The sequence below is a fragment of the Anas platyrhynchos genome, chromosome Z (assembly GCF_047663525.1).
Source record: "Anas platyrhynchos isolate ZD024472 breed Pekin duck chromosome Z, IASCAAS_PekinDuck_T2T, whole genome shotgun sequence".
NCBI lineage: Eukaryota > Metazoa > Chordata > Aves > Anseriformes > Anatidae > Anas > Anas platyrhynchos.
Genome location: NC_092621.1, coordinates 70009227 through 70029922, shown reverse-complemented (window position 1 = coordinate 70029922; position 20696 = coordinate 70009227). Strand labels below are relative to the sequence as shown.

The 20696-nt window shown below is 51.4% G+C and overlaps 2 protein-coding genes across 4 annotated transcripts in view; one reads left to right on the top strand and one right to left on the bottom strand.

Annotated features, from left to right (window-relative positions):
* The window catches only part of TSTD2 (thiosulfate sulfurtransferase like domain containing 2), a 14985-nt gene extending 9755 nt beyond the window's left edge, over positions 1–5230 (top strand). Inside the window, exon 8 of the mRNA XM_038170818.2 lies at positions 506–5230. Within this exon, the coding sequence (XP_038026746.1) occupies positions 506–765 (260 nt within the window). The 3' untranslated portion in view covers positions 766–5230. The remainder of the gene's footprint in view (positions 1–505) is intronic.
* Positions 4150–20646, bottom strand: TMOD1 (tropomodulin 1). Of its 3 annotated transcripts, none has more exons than XM_038170819.2 (10): positions 20524–20646; positions 18241–18404; positions 16102–16258; positions 14572–14691; positions 12313–12402; positions 11261–11391; positions 9768–9875; positions 9036–9179; positions 8108–8252; positions 4150–5663 (listed from the first exon to the last, which is right to left on the bottom strand). In XM_038170819.2, exons 2-10 carry the CDS (start codon positions 18358–18360, stop codon positions 5599–5601), a joined length of 1080 nt encoding a protein of 359 aa, XP_038026747.1. In that variant the 5' UTR covers positions 18361–18404; positions 20524–20646; the 3' UTR covers positions 4150–5598. The 3 variants fall into 3 exon arrangements, with proteins under 3 accessions (XP_038026747.1, XP_038026748.1, XP_038026750.1); XM_038170820.2 differs by lacking the exon at positions 20524–20646 and adding an exon at positions 19777–19936; XM_038170822.2 differs by lacking the exon at positions 20524–20646 and adding an exon at positions 18766–18893.
* Positions 20647–20696: the final 50 nt, after the last annotated feature.

Sequence of the window (20696 nt, the reverse complement as noted above, 5' to 3'; positions counted from 1 at the left end):
TAGGCACCTTCTCAATGGTGCAGCTGAAATGGGCAGAAAGCTTTTTGTTAAAGGGTCAAAACCTGTCTGATGCTGTGGAAGGACTCTGCTAGGACTGCAGGTGACTCCCCATATGCCACTGCTTCCAGGTGGAAAGGAGCCCCATGGCATCGCTTTCAGGCAGCGTCCCTGGGTGCTGGGCTCCTTCCCACCAGCACTTGGTTCTTCATGGTTCTCCTGGCAGCAGAGACCTGCTCTGTCAGATCTGTCTGCTCTGAGCTCGAGGAAGCAGCAGCGGGCACTGTGTCTGGAATGACAGCTGCCTGGAGTTTTTTTACGTCAGAAGTTCAAAAATTATCTATGTTCTGGAATACCAAGCTAAAGCAGGAATAAAATACCTGGAATACAAATGGATACCCTCTTAAATGAGATTTTAGCCTCTTGGTGCCACTGGAAGCCCTCTGCAAGGGGGACACATGGGACCATGAGGGTGTTAACGTGCTTTTTTTTTTTCTCCTCACTCCAGCGTGCAGGTACTGTGGGACGCTGTGGGACCAGTACAAACTTTGTTCCAGCCAGCACTGCCGGCAGCTCGTCCTGACATGTCCAAGTTGTCGAAACAAAGGTCTTACAGCTTGCTGTCCTGTGTGTCAAGAGAAGGAGCTCGAGGTGACTTCAAGGGCTTCAGGACAGACGCTGAAGGAGGAGTGCGAATGTACAAAGAGAAGGCCAAGGGTACCTGTTGAACGTATCTCGCGAGGGACGCTGGATGCAGGAAAAGTTTAAGTTGTTTCATTAGTTAATCTGACATTGTGCTAATGCAAAGGGCTTCTAAAACCAGATCCCTGTCTGCTCCTCAGCTAGGTTTGGAAATCACAAAAATCTGTTGGCTTTGGAAGTCTTGTTTATGACCCGCCTTTAAGTCCTGAAAAACTGTGCATTACTTGAGTGTAAATTACCAGAGTGCCCAACCTATCACCGGTGCTACAGGATTCCTCTTTCTGGGTACAGTCTCGTAGCAGGGCCTCTACCATGGGGATTTTGCAGCAGAGAATGTGATGGGACACAGCTGCTCACAATTATAAAGAAACTTAAACCAAAAAAAAAAAAAATCCATTCTGTTCTTCCTGCCTGGAGGTGGATCTGTCTGCCTGCTCCTTTAATCATGCATTTGCTTCAATAGCTAGTGCTAGCATGATGAAGACTGCAGATTTACCAATTTCTGGCTACGTGACCAGTTTAGAGCTGAAGGTATTCCCATGTGGAATTTATTATGACTCTAAATCATGACTCCAGTGACTTCCATGATTCCAGTGGGATTAGGAACTCACACAAGGAAAAAATTCTATAAAAGTGAATTCATAGTTTGTTACTCTAGCATCAATGTGATTTTTACTTTCTAAAGATAGCATTTTTTCTACAAATGTCAACAAAGGTTTTCACAATTTCCACATTAAGCCATAATTCTATACTATATCATATGGAATTTAACCATATTGCCACAGGTGATTGATGCTATAAGATCATTTCCTTAGTACATAAACGCATATATGTACTCAAGTTGCAGCAGGGGAGGCTCAGGTTGGCAATGAGGAGACATTTCTGTCAGAAAGAGCAGTCAGGCACTGGAACCAGTAGCCCAGGGAGGTGATGGAGTTACTGTCCCTGGGGGTGTTCAAGGACAGGTTCGACGTGGTGCTTGGGGACATGGTTTAGTGGTGACATTGGTGGCAGGGGATGGTTGGACCAGGTGATCTTGAAGGTTTCTTCCAACCTTAATGATTCTGTGGTTCTGTGTACATGCCATATGCGTGCATCTCGTGCTTTACACCAGTGAGGAAGAAGCAAGGAGCAGTTGCCTTTGACTGCAGCATAAACCTGGTGGGAGGAGCAAAGGCTGAGGATGTGTGTTGCTCACAGGTGCTGCCTGCTCAGCTGCACTCATTGTGTGTGACCTGTGGGTTGAGCAGCAGAAGTAACTCTTGTTCTGACGCTTCCATCTGCCTGGGAACTGCTTCTTTCAGCTGGTCAGTACGTGAAGTACCCAGCTCTGCTCGCACCAGAGAAAAGACAACAGCTTGGAGTGTGCTGGAACTGAGACACACGGAGAGGGGAGCACGGAGACCATCAAAATACCAGCGATGGCACCGGTAGTGATGCTGACAGGAGTGAGTGTCAGCAGCAGCCGTAAGGAGATGGCCAGGTCCCTTATCCAAGTTAAATTATCCAATATTTTGGGAGAATCTGTGCTTTGTAAACATGGCTTGAATTTTTCAAAAGCTGGGAGATGTTTATGCAGTTTTCAGTGCCTATTAGTGGAGAAACCGTCTTGGACTTCGAAAGGATCCCACAACATAGTACCTCAGGGTACTTCCCTGCCTGGTGCTTGGTGTGCCTGCTGCTGCAGGAAAGTTATTAGTAACACAGAAGATGTGTCACGACTGAAAAGTGTCTTTGCAGCTTACACCCATCCTTGGTACTAAGTCATTAGGGAATCAAAATCAGTTACTGGTGGTTTCAGTTTTCATTTTGTGTTTTAAACCAGCAACTTCTTTTAAAGGCAAGAAAAAAGCACGATTACTCAGGTTTCTGTAGTTGCTTAGTGACAGTTAGGGCAATGTTACTCTCAGATAGGCTGTAACCCTCTCCCACAGAGCTGTGAATTTGGCACGGCCACGCTGGTGTCTTGACTGGCAGCTTAAAGATGGGGGCACTGGCTATGTTGCAGCCAGAGCACAGCAAAGCACTTCAGCACTGCTGCCCTGCACTCAGAGGTAACAGTCCTTGTGACAGCTCTTCTCGTGAAGCAGGACTTTGAAGCTGAAGTGTCTGCCTGGGGAATCACTCCAGAATGGAAAAAAAAAAAAAACAGCAATTCTGTATGCTGCAATCCATACGAGAGGGAAGGTTGGGAAATTCCTATCAGTAGGAACCTTAAGCAGAAGTCGAAGCAGGACCTGTAGTCCCCTGGCATCTCACCTCCCAGGTTTTGCTGGCCATTCTGTGCTTGTTTTGAGGCCTGGAATATCAGTGGGAAAAATCACAAGCTCTATGTGCAGGCTTGGTCTAGAGCACTGACGGCAGTCCTCAAACCTGCGTATGTTCTGTCTCTCTCTGTCAGGTGTGAAATGAAAAAGGACCAGATATTATAATTTACTCTGTCTGCAAATCTGAAGCACTATAATCCCTGTGGCAGGCTGTTTGCGTATCAGTTCTCAGTGCAGAATGAGGCAGGGCAGGCTGTATTTTATATGAAAGCCTCTGGAACTGCTGCGATGATAAACAACCCTTAGTGCTTCCGTCAGAGTTTCTACAGTACGGCACAAGCACACTTGGTTTGTCTGGTGGTGGTGCTTAGTTCTGCAGCAGCAAATGCTGGAAACCAGCTAGCCCTCTGCCACCGGGGAGCCGTGGCTGTGAGGTGCAGTCCTGAGAGTTCCTGGCAGTGGGAGATCCTACCTCGGAGGCAGAGGAGGGCTGCAGGACCTCTGCTGGTCCTTGTGCACTAAGGCAGCAGCGGAGAAGGTAAGAGAAGGTGAGAGTTAAGCGGGACAGGCTGTGACCACCAGGTGCTGCAGGCACCCCATGGCTTTTTCCCCTTTTCCTGGAGAGCTGCTGGGGCAAAACGGGGAGCTCTTTGCCCCTGAACATCACCATTTTGTAGCTGTTGCTGCACGACTTGATGCCTTTCACCACAGAGCCTGGCGCTGAGCAAAGCAGCTCTGTGAGCAAGGATCAGCTGAGGAACCTGGAGCAATCCCACCAGCTTAGTGTGAACTACATGGTTAAAGTGGATGCTGCTATAGCACAACAGAGGAAAAAGTGTTATTTTTAAAGGGCTGCTGTTGTTGTTCGAGGCAAAATGCTGCCAGGCAGGAGTCTCTGTGCATGTTCAGGTTTCTGAGCACCATCAGGATGTCCCAGAGCAGAACACAAGGTGCCCAAACCAGGCAGATCCATGTGGATGGCTCAGTGGGAACTGTGCCTCTGGCCTGATGAATTAGTCAAATTATTTGCAGTGCACGTGGTAGGAGGCTGTCTGCCAGATTTTTTTTTTAATTATTATTTTTTAATATGTCTTCAAGCCTTTTTATTCTGTATTCTTTTAACCTTATGAAATGGAATTTGCAGGGCTTGGGGGGGGCAGGAGGAAGAAGCTACAGTGAAGCGTTTCATTTGGCATCATTAGCATATTTATTAAGATTTTAAGAGCAACAAGTATGTTTCCCACATTGCTGACAGTAAAGTGTTTCTCTGCTTTATTTTTTCAGAGCTAAGTTCTATCTGCACACGAGCTCTGTAGAAATCTGGGGTCTTTCCTGGAGTACATGCAAGAGGCTGCAGGACTCTGTTCTTAACAGATGCGTACAGACAAATTCTAGTATTTTGCTAGGCTGTGTTTACATCAGACCAAGAATAAGCCCTTAGTACAGCAACACGTCTGCCAGGAGAACCTCCAGGATCCCAGCCACGGTAACAGCAGGCATTTGGGGTGGGACAGTGCTGGGTTCAATCCACAGCACGCCTGGGAGCTGCGTGTTCCTGGGGGCATTGCTCCCAGGCTAGAGGACGGGTGGTGGGCTGACGAAAAGCTGCCAGGCTGTGTGCAGCCTAAGTTCACAGCCGGGATGTTTCTGCTAGCAGGAAACATCGCAGTGTTCAGCGTTGCATTTATGCAGATGTTAGCGGGGAGAGTAAGCAAAACAATCCCCAGCGTAACAAAATTTAATTAATGGGCAGGATCTTCTCAACAAAACAGTGGGGAGAGAGGATTTGACTCATTGCTGGTGAAAATCTGGACACACGCTTTTGAGGTCATGTAACTGAGAGGGGTGGGGACTAGAAGAGAGGACGGTCTCTTACTGATTAGCTTGGCTATTTCTGGGGAGTTGGTGTTTGCAGCAGGTCTCTATAAAGCTGATGTTTTTATTCAGGCATGCACAGGATAGAACAATATTAACCCATCCTCCTACATCAGTTTTTGAGGGTTTTATAATTGGTGGCCTTAATTTAAATTTAGCGGGGGGGATAAGGGTAGGGAATCGATCTTTTCTGAGAAACACAGGGATGCGTTTGAAACAGCATCTCCAGCTACTTGACTCAGCAACTGTCAGTAAAAAATTACAATTCACAGCTCCTGAAATCAGCCTGTTTCTGGACAGCAGAAGTGCTTGTTAAACTAGTTGCTCCTCTATAGATATTTGAGATCAATTTCAAAAAAAAATAAAGTATTTTTTTAACACTTCTGTAATTTGTGTGAAACAGTTGAATCCTTCACTCATGCATACCACATCCTAACTATTATACGAAACACCGTGCAGAAAGGTTTATAGAAAAGTCAGGTCCCAGGTTAATTAAGTCACCTTCACACTGGGATGTACTCTAAACTGCGATTGTGTAAAACTGTCAGGCTGTTCCTGGCTTGAATAGTTTCCAACTCTACAGAACACACCAACAGTCCTACTGGATAAAAAATCTTCAACTACAGCCACTAGTTAACTTAAACCATTAGTGCATAAAACAGAACCCAGGCACCACACATACGCTGTCAAGGCACTTCAGCCTTTGGCTTTCCACAGTGGAGCAGAGAGCACTGGGAGTGACCGCCGCAGCCAGGAGCTACACGCCGGTCCTGCACTTGGGGAAGATGGGCCCGTTCAGCTCCGCGAGTCTGCTCTTCCTCACTGAAAAAGAAGAGGAAGAGGAGTCAGTCACGGCAGGGGGAGGACGGGGATGGCAGATGTGGCTTGCCCGCTGTGAGAAAGATCTTAGAGGCATGATTTCTGCCAGGAGAGAAAGAACAGCGCGAGCTCTGAGTTCCAGCTCTAAGCAGCAGGTACAGCCCTAGAGAGTTTAAAGTTAAGGGAATTAAGCTGAGTTTTCCGTCCCTTTGTTACGGCTAAAGGCTACTTTGAGCCTCACCTGTCTTACTCTACAGTCAAGTACATTTCATGCTGTTTTGGTAATCTAACGTTGGCTGAAGCACCTCTGCTAGAAGGCATCTGACTGATGTGAAGACAGCAGGAGATAGACACCACAGTTGTTTTTTTCTGCTTGTTTTTCCTAATCACTCTCTCAAATTAAAAAAAATAAAAAAATAAAAAAAAATTTTAAACTTATACCTTGTGCCTCCAGCCCTTTGATCATGGTTAACGTGGTCTGTAACTACTCTTAAACTCAGCTCTGTAACTACTCTCAAAGTTGATTTGCAGCTCTGAGAGCTGCGTCTATGATTTTTCAAGAACTGTGTGTAAGGAAAAAAAAAAGTGTAAAGAGGATGCAGAAGTTAGCTCATGGGGATGAATGTAAATGCTGTCGCAGCTGGCTCAGGCAGGGCATCTCAGAGAACAGAAGCTACAGGACCAAGACCAAGCTCTGGCAGCGCCAGGTGATGGTAGGCAAGAGCGCTGGAGTGCAGCAGAGAGCTATTGCTGGCAGGGATGAAAATAAAAGTTTTCTATACTTATACATTGTCCAGGTGTAGAGCTGAGAAGCTATGGCCAGAGACCATGACACCGATGAATGCGAGCTGCAAACAAGAACCAAATCAGACAAAAAATGCAGATCTTAATGGCCAAAGAGACAAAACGTACACCTGCTGCATGGGAGGCAAAGCTGTACGCTCCTTCCTTCCAACGCAGGAACAATTCAAACACTAGCTCCAGATCTTTCAGTTGAACACTGTGTATTTATGTTCATTAAAAACCTTTCTCTACAAGATGGAAAACAGCAAGCCTTTCCCGGAGCAGCTCTGTAGCGACCAGCAATGCAGCGGCAGGCAGAACAAATAGCCCAGTGGACGGTAATAAGCATGCTGTGTGGTTAGTGGAGAACTGGCACGTAGCGCTATGCTTGGCCACGTTTCATAACAGCACAGCGCCGTCTGAAGCAAGACCGCCTTTTTATTAAAATAAATACATATATTTGTCATCTGTTTAAGTACGACAGCCACTTAGAGCTATTTCTCTATGCTTTTTAAGCCCGAAGCTGATGGATGGAGGACTAGAGGACCCTGTATGTGGTGAACCTCCTGTGGATTAAAATACAGGTTTCCAGCTTTTCGCCGTTCCTTGCCAACTGGCATTTATACCTCAGGTCTTTCCTCAGGAGTGTTTGGAGGTCATGTTTACAGCCACCCTGTCTACCCAGCAGCGCTGGCACTTCTAATCAGCCTGGAGAAGAGGAGGCTGAGGGGAGACCTCATCGCAGTCTACAACTTCCTCGTAAGGGGGTGTCGAGAGGCAGGAGACCTTTTCTCCGTTAACACCAGTGACAGGACCCGCGGGAACGGGGTTAAGCTGAGGCAGGGGAAGTTTAGGCTTGACATAAGGAGGGGGTTCTTCACAGAGAGAGTGGTTGCACACTGGAACAGGCTCCCCAGGGAAGTGGTCACTGCACCGAGCCTGACTGAATTTAAGAAGAGATTGGACTGTGCGCTTAGTCACATGGTCTGAACTTTTGGGTAGACCTGTGCGGTGTCAAGAGTTGGACTTGATGATCCTTAAGGGTCCCTTCCAACTCAGGATATTCTATGATTCTATGATATTGCTCCACTGGACGGGTTTCCAGTGCTCTACAGCACCTTGAAGCCAAGCAGTGGAAAGCCTCTGCCACGTTCATTAGCTGAAACAGCACTTTACAGGCTGGCCCACATTTTCCTTCACGAAAACGTGCTCACTTCGTTGAGAGTATAAATATAACTCCAAGCCATGTGGCTTCCCCACCTCCCCCCAGGAAACTTCCAGTTTGCTTTGCTGAGGGGGGTGGGCCAAGCCCCGCTGCCTTCAAAGTTCAGCTCTCCTATTTTTCATCTCCTCGTTAAAGTGGAAGTGAAACTGGAGGAAGACGAGCAGTTGGCAGGAATCACAAGTGCTGTCAGCTCGCAACCTGTGTGCCACATCACGCACGTTGCTGCCCAAGCACATTAACAGCCCGCACTCCTTCACATCGAGACCCTCCCTTACGGCCAGAAACCCGCCCTCCTGGGGGTCTGGGCTCCAGTGTCGCTGGGTTTGGAGCACAACCGGCATCGCTGGGCCCCTCAAGAGCTGGTACCTGACTCCAGCACACCCCCCACACCCCCTTTTTTAACTCTTTTTAGCAAGGTTCTGCCCCCCGCCCCACTCACTGAGGTCGTTGTTGTTCATCATGGCAATGGACGCGCGGAGCCGGGGACCTTGCTGGGTGAAACAGTACCCAAACTTCAGCAGGGTGGTGTTTTTTTCCAGTATGCTCGCAATTTCCATTTCCACTTTGTTGCCCAGGGGCTGGCTCTTTGGGAGGAGAGAACAGAGAAGCAGGTGAGTGAAGGTGTCCTCCTGTTGCTGCTGTCAGTTCACCCACAGCCCTCAGCTGCCACCAGCTGGCTCAGGGATGGACCAGCTTCTGCTTCTCCCTGGCTATGTGGGGAATGCTTGAGCCTCTTAATCTTAAATATTTTATTGTTGTAGGCAGCTTGCCCACCTCTGTCCCCCCCTGCCTGGAGATGCAGCCAGTCCCACAGCCCCTGCCGAGCTGGTTGGGTCAGAGGGCGTTCAGAAGGAGCAGGGATCTGCTCACCTTACCCCCTCCCCTCCTTCTGGATCCGCTGCTCCTCCAGCATCCCTGACATGGCACTGCTGGGACGCCTGCTGGCCTGCTCCTGGTACAGCCCAGTGGCTCCAGCTCCTCCAGCACACACCTCACGCAAGTCACCTTGCCCAAAGACTATTTCTTGAAGAGACGTGCAGCGAAGAGGAGCCTGGAGATCCTATCATCTTGACCTCACAGTCGCCTGCCCCAGAGCTCCTCACGGCTCAGCCGCTTCACTTCCACCCTTGGTTTGGTTTCTGGAGAAACTAAACTTGCCAAGGCATCTGTACTGCAGCACACTCTACAGCCCTCCTGCCGTGTTATCTGCTCCTTCCCTGCACTGCAGTACAAATTTCATTTTTACTAAGTAACCATTAAGCCCACGGCCACCTTAGGTCACCCTCCACCTTGTCCAGCCACTTGACCTCCATCCAGCAAACAGGACATCTTCCCCTGAGCAGAGCTCCTGACCACCTGCACTTTACCTGGTTGTCAATCCGAAGCTCCTCCAGGGCTGTGTTGCCCTGGAGCGATTCAACGAGAGCCAGGATGCCGGCCCCAGAGATGAAGTTTGACTCCACGTTCAGGCTCTTCAGCGTGCTGTTGACCTTCAGCATTTCAGCCAGCGCCTGCGGGCAGAGGTGGGCAGGAAGAGCTGGCATGAGACAAGCAGGGCCAGAGCACCCTGGAGCCCCTCTGCTCTGGGGGATACCTGGGGGACCTGGTGGCAAAGGGGATTCCCTCCTGTTCCTGGGGCATTTTTGCATCTGAGTGTGCTGGAGGGCACGGCAATGCCTCGTACAGATCAATATTTAACTCCACCCCAAAAGGTGACAGCCCTTCTCCTTGTCCCTCTTGTGAAGCCAGCATGGTGGTGGCAGGGGGTCAGCCCTGCCTCCTCTTGCCCACCACTCTTCTTCTGGAAGAATCCCGCAGGCAAATATCAGACCTAGTGGGACTAAAGGGCTGTCTTCTGGAATAAACAGCTGAATCCTCCACAAATGAACAGGGAAGCAAAGGAATTGAGGTTTGATTCTGGCTTTCATTACTGCTTGTGACTGAAACACCTGCACCAAAAGCCTGAGGTGCAGAACGTGCCCAGTGTGACTTAACTGTGACGAAGCAGCGAGTGTGTGACTCCAAAAGCACCTTGCCCAAGAGCAAGCCCTGTCACAACGTTGTCACTAGCAGCTGATACCGTGTGGCATCACACTTACGAAAGCAACAGGATCGTTGCTCTTCGTTCCAACAATGCTGAACTTCTTCACATAGGTGTTGGTCTTCAGTGCTTCAGCACAGGCTTTTAAAGTTGGTATGGGGATATTCTGTGAAAAGAAATGCAGAAAGCCAGAGTTAGGTCATCATCTATATGAAGGATATGCAATACATTTAAATAGTATTTCAAAATTATTATTGAGATCGACACCAGACTGAGGTAATTTAGGAAGGGGCTGATGAATGTTTTTTCAAGTTCTCTAGCTATAATTAACATATCCTGAGGACTGTAGCGATGTCTTCATCCCGTTTCCCACTCTGCTGATAGCTCACTCCCTTAATTTCAAGATGCAACGTCTCTGCTGTTTAATTTAATTACCTAGAAACTCAGCTACTTGTGAACACGGGCTCACGGGGGTGTGTGTAGCTAGGATCCATGAGCCTACAAAGCACTGCTCCTGTGCTTTTAAGTATAAATGACAGCACTGAGCAACAGCCATGTAATGTTATGGAAAATTTCTACCTACAGGGCCTGATCCAGAAAGACCTGAAATGATCTCCCTGTAGAACAAACTGCATTCACTTCTGACTGTAATAAAGCAACGTAAAACAAGGTAAATATTGCTATAAAATAATATATTTCTGGCTAACATTTGCCATACTAGTTCCCAGCCCAGAAAATACATCTACGCTTATTCTGAGTTCAGCAAAATGAGTACTTTTTGCTTATTGAACATTTTAGGTACTCTTGTCAGAGGCAGGCATTTTCATCTGCAAGATCACGTGGCTGGTGTCAAGCACATGAAGGTAAAAACCTTTATGCTACAGAAAGGTGCAGGTGGGATGGCACAGGTGTTTTTAACATGCACATGCTGTTAACATTCCTGCCATATGAATGCATCATCATTCAGCAAACCCCATGGGCTGGGGGTCCTCAAGCCAGGGGACAGACAGCAGCTGTATTTTTCAGTACATGTATGTACCCAGAGGCCACGTAAAAAGTGGTGCCGTGTCCTGGTTTGCTTTCTACAAGAAGAGAAGGAGCCCCAGAGAAGGGACGGGTGGGAGGTGGACTGGGTTATGTACAAGAAGGGATGTTTCTTCATATTTGCTTAGCAAGTGTCAAGATTAAGAAGCCATTTTCCTCCCACTGTTTTACCTTACAGGAATATCCCCTCCAACAAACGTGGCTGACGAAACCACTACAACAACTCGGAACACTTCAAACCAGACAGGCTGGAGGTGGTTTTCTGCACCTGCCCTCAGTCCAGAGAGCACACGGCTCCTCCAGGCAGCTGACGGCACTCTCCTGCCACCAGCTCCACATCATTATCCCACAGCAGGCAGCAATGCCTCCTGCCCAAAAGGTGGGAAGCGCTGGGGCTTCTTGCCTGGCTACACGCAGTGGCATGGCATTAATACCCTGCGCAGCAAAGCAGGCTTGGGCTCTGCCCTCTGTGTGGTGCTGTTGGTGGGAGAGGAGAGCAGGACATACCATGATATTGTTAAAGTTGACTTCCTCAAGGTCAGGATCGTTGCTCTGGATTCTTTTCAGAGTTTCTTCCACATCCGTCGAGTTCGGCTCCTCATCAGGAACGGGCTTGTACTGCGTGGGTTTAATAACGCCTGCAGGTGAAAAGCAAGATGGGCAAAACCAGAATTAGCCAGAGCAGCAGCACATCCCCCTTAGGTGTGCTGCCTGCCTTCCCGGAGCAGCACTGGGAGGAACATACAACCTGAGAGGCAGACACGAGACAAAAGACTGCACAAGCTCTTGCCAGACCTACCCACACTCATGTGTGTCCTGAAATGCTGCCTGGCACTGGGGGCAACCAGCACGGGGCAGCTGGTGCCTGCTGCTGTGTGCTGTCAGGGACCAGAGCCAGTGGCAGGCATGCCACCCGTGTTTGGATGCCTGCATCCGAAGGGTTGTGGTCAATGGCTCAGTGTCTGAGTGGGGATCAGGGATGATCTGGTGCAGCAGCTTCCTCAGCCAGGCAAGCTCTGGGAGCACAGGACGTCACCACCACTCCTCTGAGGGGCTCCTGTCCTCTCCTCTCAGGTTTCATTTGGAAAGACAGAATAGATGTTCCCACCTCCTTTGGAAAGTGATGTGCTTGACTTTTGGCAGCAAGAAATGATTTTGGCAGGAACAACTGCCCAGGAGACACCTTTTCTGCTCAAAGGGGATTAACGTTTCTAGGCAATCTCCCTAGGTGAGGTGTGAATTGTCTCTGGGAGGAATCACATCCACCCACACGGCTCCCCTGGGAAGGGGCAACATCCCATCTCCCCAGCAAACACCAGGAGATGGCAGGCTGCAGAGGAAGCGCCTCCCTGGCAGGCACCAGCCCAGAGCTGGACAGCTGTAGCACTCGCGTGCCAGCCAAGGAAGGGGTCTTTGCTCACACACGAGCGTGGCAGGGGTGGCAGGAGTCCAGCAAAAATAAAAGCCCAACCCTCAGCCTAAAAATAATTCCCACTTTGCCTCTGTGTCCAAGCTGGCAGGGAAAGGCTGCAGCCTGCGACGCGCTCTGGATCACTTACTGTTAAGCCCTTCTTTGTTCACGATAGTACTGCTCCCCAGTGCCTGGTAGTACTGCTGGTTGCTCATCAAGGTGTGCATGCCAAGGATGGCTACAGGCAAAAGGAAAGGAGAAAAACCTCGAGTTATTGCGGGCTCCACAGCCAGGAGAAGACGCTCGTGCCCGTGCTGCCCAGGATGGGGCCAGCAGCATACTGCATTTTTCTGTATCGGCACAAAGCAAGGCACAAAGGTGGGACCACCCCCAGCTGTCACAGACACACAACAGGGCTCAAATGCACCCTTATTCATGCCAGTACAGCTTGACTCAGAGAAGAGGAATGCTGCACGGACAGCAAACAAACAGCCAAGGCTTCCCAGCACCAGCCTCAACCCAGGGCCATGTGAAAACACAGCGGGGAAGACAAAACTGAAAAAAAAAAATGCCATCACCAGGATTTAATCTCAGGGTCCAGGCCAGCAGGAGCCTGCACATCCTCATCACCCCGCTCACCTGGGCACATGCCACGCCAGGTTTTGAGATTTTTTAAATTATTATTATTATTATTATTTTAAAATAACTATATGACTTCCTGCAGAAAAATGCAGGCATGTGGACACTTGTCGTATACAGGCACATATGAACAAGTATTGACCTTGGGACGGGCACAGCAGTTAAAACAAAGAAAAGACCAAAAGTAACTCGCAGGCTCAGCACTTTTGACACCCCCCCATGTGCAGCTTGGTGCGACAACAAAAACCCTCTACCAGCCAGGACCGTAAACACCTGGGCTGCAAGCAGGGGAAGGATTTGCTATTACAGCCACGTGGCTTTGCCCTTCTGCTCTCTTGCTGAGGTAGAGTTCATGCTGGTAGATGACAGTGACCCGCAGCATTGTCAAGTCTGGTGCTTACCGTGCATTATCCACGAGCACACAAGCCAAATGAAGACATCCCATTTCTGCCTCCCCCGGTGGACCAAAGGCACAGAAACCCTTCCAGGACTTTTTGGGAGCCACCCACAAGAGCTGTCCTACCGGGCTTGCCAAGGAAGGGAGCCAATGTGCCACGGCTGACAGCGAGCCCTGCTAAATAGGCAGGAGCTGTTTCACAGCCTTGGCAAACTCGGAAAAGCAACACTGTCAATATTGAGCCTTCAGCACAGCTTGTATCACATCAGCTCTCGAGTGTGTTCCCCCCAGGCCTGCAGAACAAAGTGCCCTCAGCAGCATTTCTAGGTGAAAGTAATTGCTTCACAGGTCTGGGGCTTAGAAAGATGGATTTTAGAGAGAAGTGCTTTACAGGATGTTAGGGGCAGAGTGAAAGAGCAAAACCAAGAGACACAATGCTCAGCCAGGGCAAGTGCACTGGAAGCCCTCGTGCAGAAATGCATTTCTGAGCATGAAGGTGGTTATTACTGCGTGGAAGATGCCTGTGTGGTGTGGTTATCCTACAGGCTATCTCGCAGCAGAAAGGACACTGCTGCAGAGTACAGACATCAGAAGGAGACAGAACTGGAGGAAGAAGCCAGAAGCACTGAATTACCCATCGGGAGCTAGACCAGCATGGGATGTGAGCCTGGCAAAGCAACCGAGAGGTGTTCACGCACTGCTTTGGTCTCAGCCACAGAGATATGTCCACGCTGCTGGCTTTGCCAAGATACCAACATTGCATTCTCTAAAGCAGCAAGCAAGGAGGCTTGCTGGGGGTCTCCTCCACTCAGACACCACAGCCTGCAAAGCAGCAATGAGGCAATGCTTGAATTTAACCAAAACAAGAGGTAGAACCCCTCAGAGCAGGGACCATGCCTGTCCTTCTTGGTTTGCACGGGGCTTGGCTGCTCCAGTGAATGGCACACCATACTTTGGAAGACCCCAGCCTGACAGCTCCATTAATAGAACAAGAAATTCATGTTTCACCGTGTCTGTTTGATTTGTTTCCCAAGGGTTTGGCTTAAAGGGAGCTGTGTTCCCAAAGGAGATGGGCTACAGGCTGCAGTTTGCTAGGTTCAGTGGCAGAGAAAAGAGAAACAAAGAGCCCGTGGATAAATCCTGCTTCTCCCTCCTCAGCTCCGGTCCGTGCTCCTGAGTGAATCACACGGGGGTGCTGGGCTGGAAGTAACTCTAAATATATGTTTCCTTTTTTACGAAGAAACAAATCCTGTCAAAACCGACGGCATTCACATAAACAGCAGAGAGCTCAATAGCTCACGTCCCACAAAAGAGCAAAGATAAATCAGTAGCTAAATAACTCAAACCCCACGTCACGTGTAGCTGTTTTACCAGCAATGTCACAGAGCTCTGCATCAGAGGCATTAGCGAGGGCTTCCTCCAGCTCCGGCTCCAGAGTCACGCTTTCCAGAACAGGATCCATCGGCTTCTCCTTAGGGATCCAAACTTTCCCTGCAAATGCAAAGTGAGGTCATGCTCAGCACAGCCGCAGCACCCGTCCCGCCACCACAGAGCGGGGTGGAAAGGGCAGGGGGGCACAAGGACCTAGATAAAAGATCAGAGCAGATGAAGAACCCCTTCCTGTTAGCAGGTCTGTGTCCTGCTGCAATGTGACAGGGGGCAATGGGCCAGGCACCTCCGGCTGTGGAGCAGGATGCTTTTATCAGTGTGGTGGTGGTACCTGCAGCAGCCTTGTGTTACTTTCATACAGAGCAACTTTTCAACGCATGGTGCTCTGAAAGCACAGCCTGATGTGGTAGGACTTCACTTCTTTGAAGGCTGCTTGGAGAAATGTAAAAGGGATGCAGGTTTGCCAACACTTGGGTGGACCAAGGGAGGACGGTGGCCTGGATCCAGTGCTGTCCCTCAGAGCACTGCCACCCCCCCACGAGCGGAGCAGGGACAAGCAGCAAGCAGAGCTCCCCTCTGCCACCCTTGGGCTTCTGAAGGTGGACACGTGCTGGGCAGGGACACCTCCACCACGGCTGGCCAGGAGGAGGCTGTGAGGAGACACCAGCAGCAGGGCAGACAGCATCCTGCAGCAGCCCCGCATCGCCGCAGGGAGATAGCGAGCGCAGGGCCTGGCATACCAGCCGGGGCTATTTTCGTCCCCTCTCTGAAACCAGAGTCAGCAACACCGGAGGGGAGAAACAACAATCCAGCCGCTCGGGGCTGTGCAGACGCAGAGGCAGCTAAATTTAGCCCCAAGGAAGAAGCAACTGCACGGCGGGCTCTCCCGGAGAGAGATGGAGGCGGCTATAAACGGCGCCGGGCGAAACCGCTCATCTCCTGCCGGAGGGGCCACAGCTGCTCTGCAAAAATAGGCAGCATGTAATTTAAAAATATATGTATTTTATACATAAATATATATAATATATTTATATGTGCATACATATGATGTGTATACTGTAGAATAAAAATGTAATTCACCGTCTCTGGCTGACACTCGACACAAACCGTGCCTTCACTCAGCAGCTTGTCGCAGGTGAAATGATGTTTAACGTGTCTGAGATTGCATCGGATTGAATTATAATTAACTCAGCACAGAAGCTGAAAAACCCAAAACGCCTCTGGCTGAGTGCTGCCTCCTGCTGCCGTCCTGGCCAGGCTGGTGACCACAGCCGGGCTCAGGCATGCTCAAAGCTGCTACATCTTCCTGATGGAGCTCAGTGACATCTTTCTGTTTGCATCATTCAAGGAGAACTCATTTTTTTAAATAAAAATGCTGTAAAACAAGCTCTCCCTCAGCAAGGCACAGGGATCGCTAAGAAGGGGCAGGAAGCTTTGAGGAAGGCTGCACTAGGGGCTGTGCAGTTTTGACATGCCCAGGTGCTCGTGCTGGGGTGTGAGGGGTGACCATACCTCTCTTTTCGCCTGTGAAAGGAACCAAGTCTTCTCTGTCTTTAACGTCTTTTGCCTGCTTTTCCAGGTGGGCCATGAGCTCTTCCCTTTTGAACGGGCCAGTTGGTGGCTTTTGCGTCTGATCCCTCTGCCTGAGCCCTGCCGGCAGCAGCGCGTTCTGGGCACGGGGGGAGAAACACGGGTCATCTCTGCAGGCCTGCATCCCTCACACACTCACCCCTACCCACCTCTCCTCTTGCATCGCCTTTCTTACACTTGCTGGACTTCTCAAAGTCTCAGAACCTGTCTCCATCCAGCCCCAGCGGCTCCCATCTCTGCTAAGACACGATGCTCCTTCCCTCCCCCAGCACGAGAGTTCAGACACCAGCTCCACGGGCAAGATCTCCACGCTGCCAGGTGGATGCTTCTCCACAACATCAGCTCCGTCCTTCTCTCTGGGGGCTCTCAGCCATCCCCTCCTGCTCTTCCTTTAGCCTCCTCCCACGTGCTCACCACCTTTGATACCTCCTAAGCTCAGCAGATCTCCTCCCTATCTGTCTGTCCATGGGCCAGAGGACCCCACTGGAGGTGGGGGCTGTGCCCCCTGGTCCCATGAACATCAGCCTGGAAAAATCCCCATGTCTTTCCAGCAGAGGGTTGTGGTGGTCCACAGGCCAGGACGGTGGTGCCTGCAGCTCCACAGCCCCAGAGCCCCAGCCCTTTTTTCCAAGCTGCCTCCTCGTTACTCTGCCACGTCAGCCGCCGCAGGAAGTTGCTTTGTGCCTGACACATACGGCACGTATGCACCTGCTTATATTTAAATATAGAACAGCCTTAATGCAATAAGTCTGTTCCCAGATCTGACACTAAGCGTGTTCTTTAAAGCTCTGCTGGACAGAAGGCAACATTTGTTTTCCTTAAGACACCCAAGGTGATTTTCAACAACATGCTGACTTTTCTGTGCCCACCTCAGTAATTCACTGTAACTTAAATCTGCTTCAGTGAAAAGCCTGGGAAGAATGATTACTAATAGCAAGTAATTAGCCACAGCCAACCTTGGTGGGCCACTCAGCAGCACACCACTAACGCACCAGCCAGGAGGCGTAAGGAACAGCTTTCTTGCTCAGGCTTCAAGCTGTGCAAGGTGGGGATGCAGCTCGGGTACCCAGGCCACAGCTGCACGGCAGGGCTGTCACCATTATTTTACCTTTCCACACCTTTCACAGAACCCTGTCCATCTCCACATCTCCTGGGCCAGCTGTAACCAGCCCACCACCACGCAGACACGATCCTGGGAGGCAGCCTGCCTCCTCTTAATTACTCTCCTGTGCTGGCACTGCAATTAAAAGCACTGATGATGCAATCTGCACTGCCCATCATTTCCCCCCGAAGCATTAACCGCATGTTGCAGGAACAATTTCTCACTTGGCAGTGCCCAGCCTCATCATCTAACGCTGCCGTAACCCAAAGGCCTGCCAGTTGGCTCCGCGCAGCCCCTGCCACAGCACAGCCTTGCCTCCAAAAATGTTTTCACTGTTTGGCATCAGCAGGCCCAGCATCTGCATTTGTGCAGCTCCAGATGATGTTGGGAGGCTAGAGAGCAACCGGCCCAGTTTGCAGAGCTCGGGGGTTTGCTTTTCTGACTGCAGACAGGAAAATACTGGACATTTGGAGTTTGCTGTGAAAAGAAGCACCCAGCCAATAAAACCCAAAACACTGCCTGAATGTGGCCTGATGAGAAGCAGTGATTCCTAAATATCAAGGTAGGTCTTCCTAAAATATAAGGGTGTCAGGATGGTGTAAGCCCAAGCACCCTGCTGCAAAAAGCGGTGTACAACACCAAAACTATCAGCAGGTTTTACTCCAAAAGACTGTCAATTTAATTATTGGGCCAGAGACCAGTACGGTGCTGGTCACACCACAGCATGCATCCTAGGCACGGGCAGGGGGACACGGCAAAAACAAAGCCCCACATAGAGCCTGTGCTCACGGTGCAGGAGCACAACTGCTCCTGCCCGTCTGGGGCCAGCCTGTCCCATCCCTGCACCGAGTAGAGGCTCTGCAAAGGACCCCACCGAGGCACAGGTTACTAATGCAGCACATTTGCCCACAGCTATGTGGGATTTACCACCTCCCAAGCCTCATTTCGAGACGACTTACATCAGGATCCAGCTCTTGCAGGTCATTCTCCAACTGCCTGAGCTCCTCCTCCGTCAGGGTACCAAGAATCTTGTCTTCGTCCAGGTCCCGGTATTTCTCTAGCTCCTTTCTGTAAGACATCTTGGAGCAGTCCGGCGAATATCACTCTCACGCCGAAACAGGACCTGAAATGAAAACACGGAGCGTAGCCGTGAATGCATGAAACATGACCCCGCAGCCCTGCTGGTGGGGGAACGCTGGCTATCACGGACTCAGACTTGCGCAAGATTTATGCCCAAAGCGTGGCTGGTTCCGAAGCCAGGTCAGATTGCTCAGGGCCCCCCTGCCCACTTCCAGATGCACGTAGCAACCCAGGGCCAGGAGAGCAGCGTGATGCTCGCCCCACCACGGACTCGCAGGGGATGTATCAGCACGGGGCTCTGGCTGGGGACACCCAAGCAATGCGGGGTGTTAACACAACATCCCAGGCAATTCATCTTTTTGGGGGCAATAAGCCACAGGTGGTAAAGCCTGCAGCTCACCCACCCTTGGGAGCACCGCTGTGCACGTGGCACTGCTGCGGCCAGGAGGGAGAGGAGATGTGCAGCATCGCCGAGTCCCTCCGAGCCCTGCAAATCCCCACGAGGCTGCAGACCTGAGCGCTCCTTCCTGCGGGACTTGTAAGGCAGCTGCGGCTCTAGATAGGAAAATTATCTTTAGCCTGCCCACGAAAGGGCACATTAACGCGTAGCGGCTCGACAGCGAGCCCTTAAATTTAGAGCCGTCATCTGCTGCGAGGCTCGGCCTCCCCTGGCGCGCCCGCCCGCTGTCCCCACATTCCTGCCACTCGCCACCTGGGCGCGATGCCTCGCTTATCAGGGGCTTATCAGGGCAGAGCTGGGAGGCAGGAGGTCCCGGGGACCCCGACCTGGAGGCTCACAGACCGTGAGGAGCTGTGTTCGTGCACCTCCATCTCTGTCCCTGTCCAGGGGAGAGATGTCCCGCAGGCACGGAGCCGTGTGTTGGATGCTCCTCCAGCCACTTCTGGGAGTTTGGGAGAGGATTAACCCGGTTCACCACAGGTCCTTTCCACCAGGCGTGTCCTCGGTGCCTTCCGAAGCCCGCAGCGTTGATCTCTGGTCACTTTTAATTAAACCTACCCATAGTCCTCGCTCAGGCGGCACCACAACAAACCGCACGCACAGCACACAGAAACTGATCAGAGCTGACCCCACCACAACTTTAAGCAGGTGTTCGCCAAAAAAAAACAAAAACAAACCAGGATTTGTACGGAAAGCCGTCAGGAAGGCAGCAGAGACGAAGGACGAGGGGGGCAAGGCTCTGCGCGCCCAGGGCTCGCCCCGGCTGAAACCCCCCCGGCAGCGACCCCCAGCCCAGCCGTGCCCAAGGAAGGGCAGGGGGAGAGGAGCCCTGACAGCCAGCGGGGGGCACGGGCAGAGGCTCCTCCACCCGCAGCAGGTGCCCCATGCCGGGGGGGGACAGGCTGCAGCCCCTCGGCCCCGTCCCGACCCCAAGATCCGAGCCGTGCCCGCTTACCGCAGCACCGCCGAGCCGAGCCGAGCCGAGCCGAGCCGAGCCGGGGGGCGGGGGTCCGGCCCGGCACAGCACAGCACGGCCCGGCCCGGCACCCAGCGGGGCGGGGAGGGGAGGGGAGAGGCCCCCGGCCGCCCACCCCTTCCCCAGAGCCACGGCAACTCCCCTCGGAGCCGCCCTCCTCTCCCCTTCCATTCCCCTCCCCTCCTTTCCCTGCCCCGCAAGGGAGCCCCCCCGTGGGCTCCACGCACCGAGGCTGCGGTGAGGCACAACTGAGGGATTGCACCGATGGCTGAGCGCTTGTATCGTGCGATTATCGTGAGATAAGCGAGGGTCGGGCAGTGCAGCGAGCTGACAGCACCGCCGCCAACCTTCAACCAGCCGCCGGGGGTGACCGGGGCGTACAGCGAGGAGGGGGATGCATAAAGCAACGTCGTGAGTGAATAGATCAGCATTACAGCCAGCAATTATTAAACAAATATCATTATTATATCATGTTATAAACAGTTTTGACCTCTGTCGCACTTCAGTCAGGCATACCAACACCCCAACCCTCCGAGCCCCACGCTGGGTGCAGACTGATGTGGGTTAACCCCAGCAGCTCCCCCCCCAGTGCAGCAGGGTGTGGAAGAAAATGGAAAAAGGCAGAAGTGCAAGAACTTGGAGGCTGAGACCAGGAGAGTTTAGCATGAAAGAAGGGAAATACCAAAGAAAAGGAAAAAAAGAGTAAAAAGGTGTGAAATGGCTCACCACTCCCTGACTGATATCCGTTTGCTCCCCAAGCAGCAGCAGCCCCCTCTCCCCCCCTGTTTTATGCCCCCAGATGATGCCACACTGCCCAGGACATCCCTTTGGCCAGTTTGGGTCACCTGTCCTGCTTCTGTCCCCTCCCAGCTCCTGCTGCACCCCCAGCCTGCCTGCTG

What these genes read in the sequence shown, in the direction of transcription:
- TMOD1 (XM_038170819.2), bottom strand. Translation starts at nt 18,360, where the DNA reads ATGTCTTACAGAAAGGAGCTAGAGAAATACCGGGACCTGGACGAAGAC. An exon ending in AGAGCTCTGTGACATTGCTG is followed by an intron (nt 12,403 to 14,571) that starts GTAAAACAGCTA and finishes TTTTGCCTGTAG; the next exon opens with CCATCCTTGGCATGCACACC. An exon ending in GATGAACAACAACGACCTCA is followed by an intron (nt 5,664 to 8,107) that starts GTGAGTGGGGCG and finishes CTTCTTTTTCAG; the next exon opens with TGAGGAAGAGCAGACTCGCG.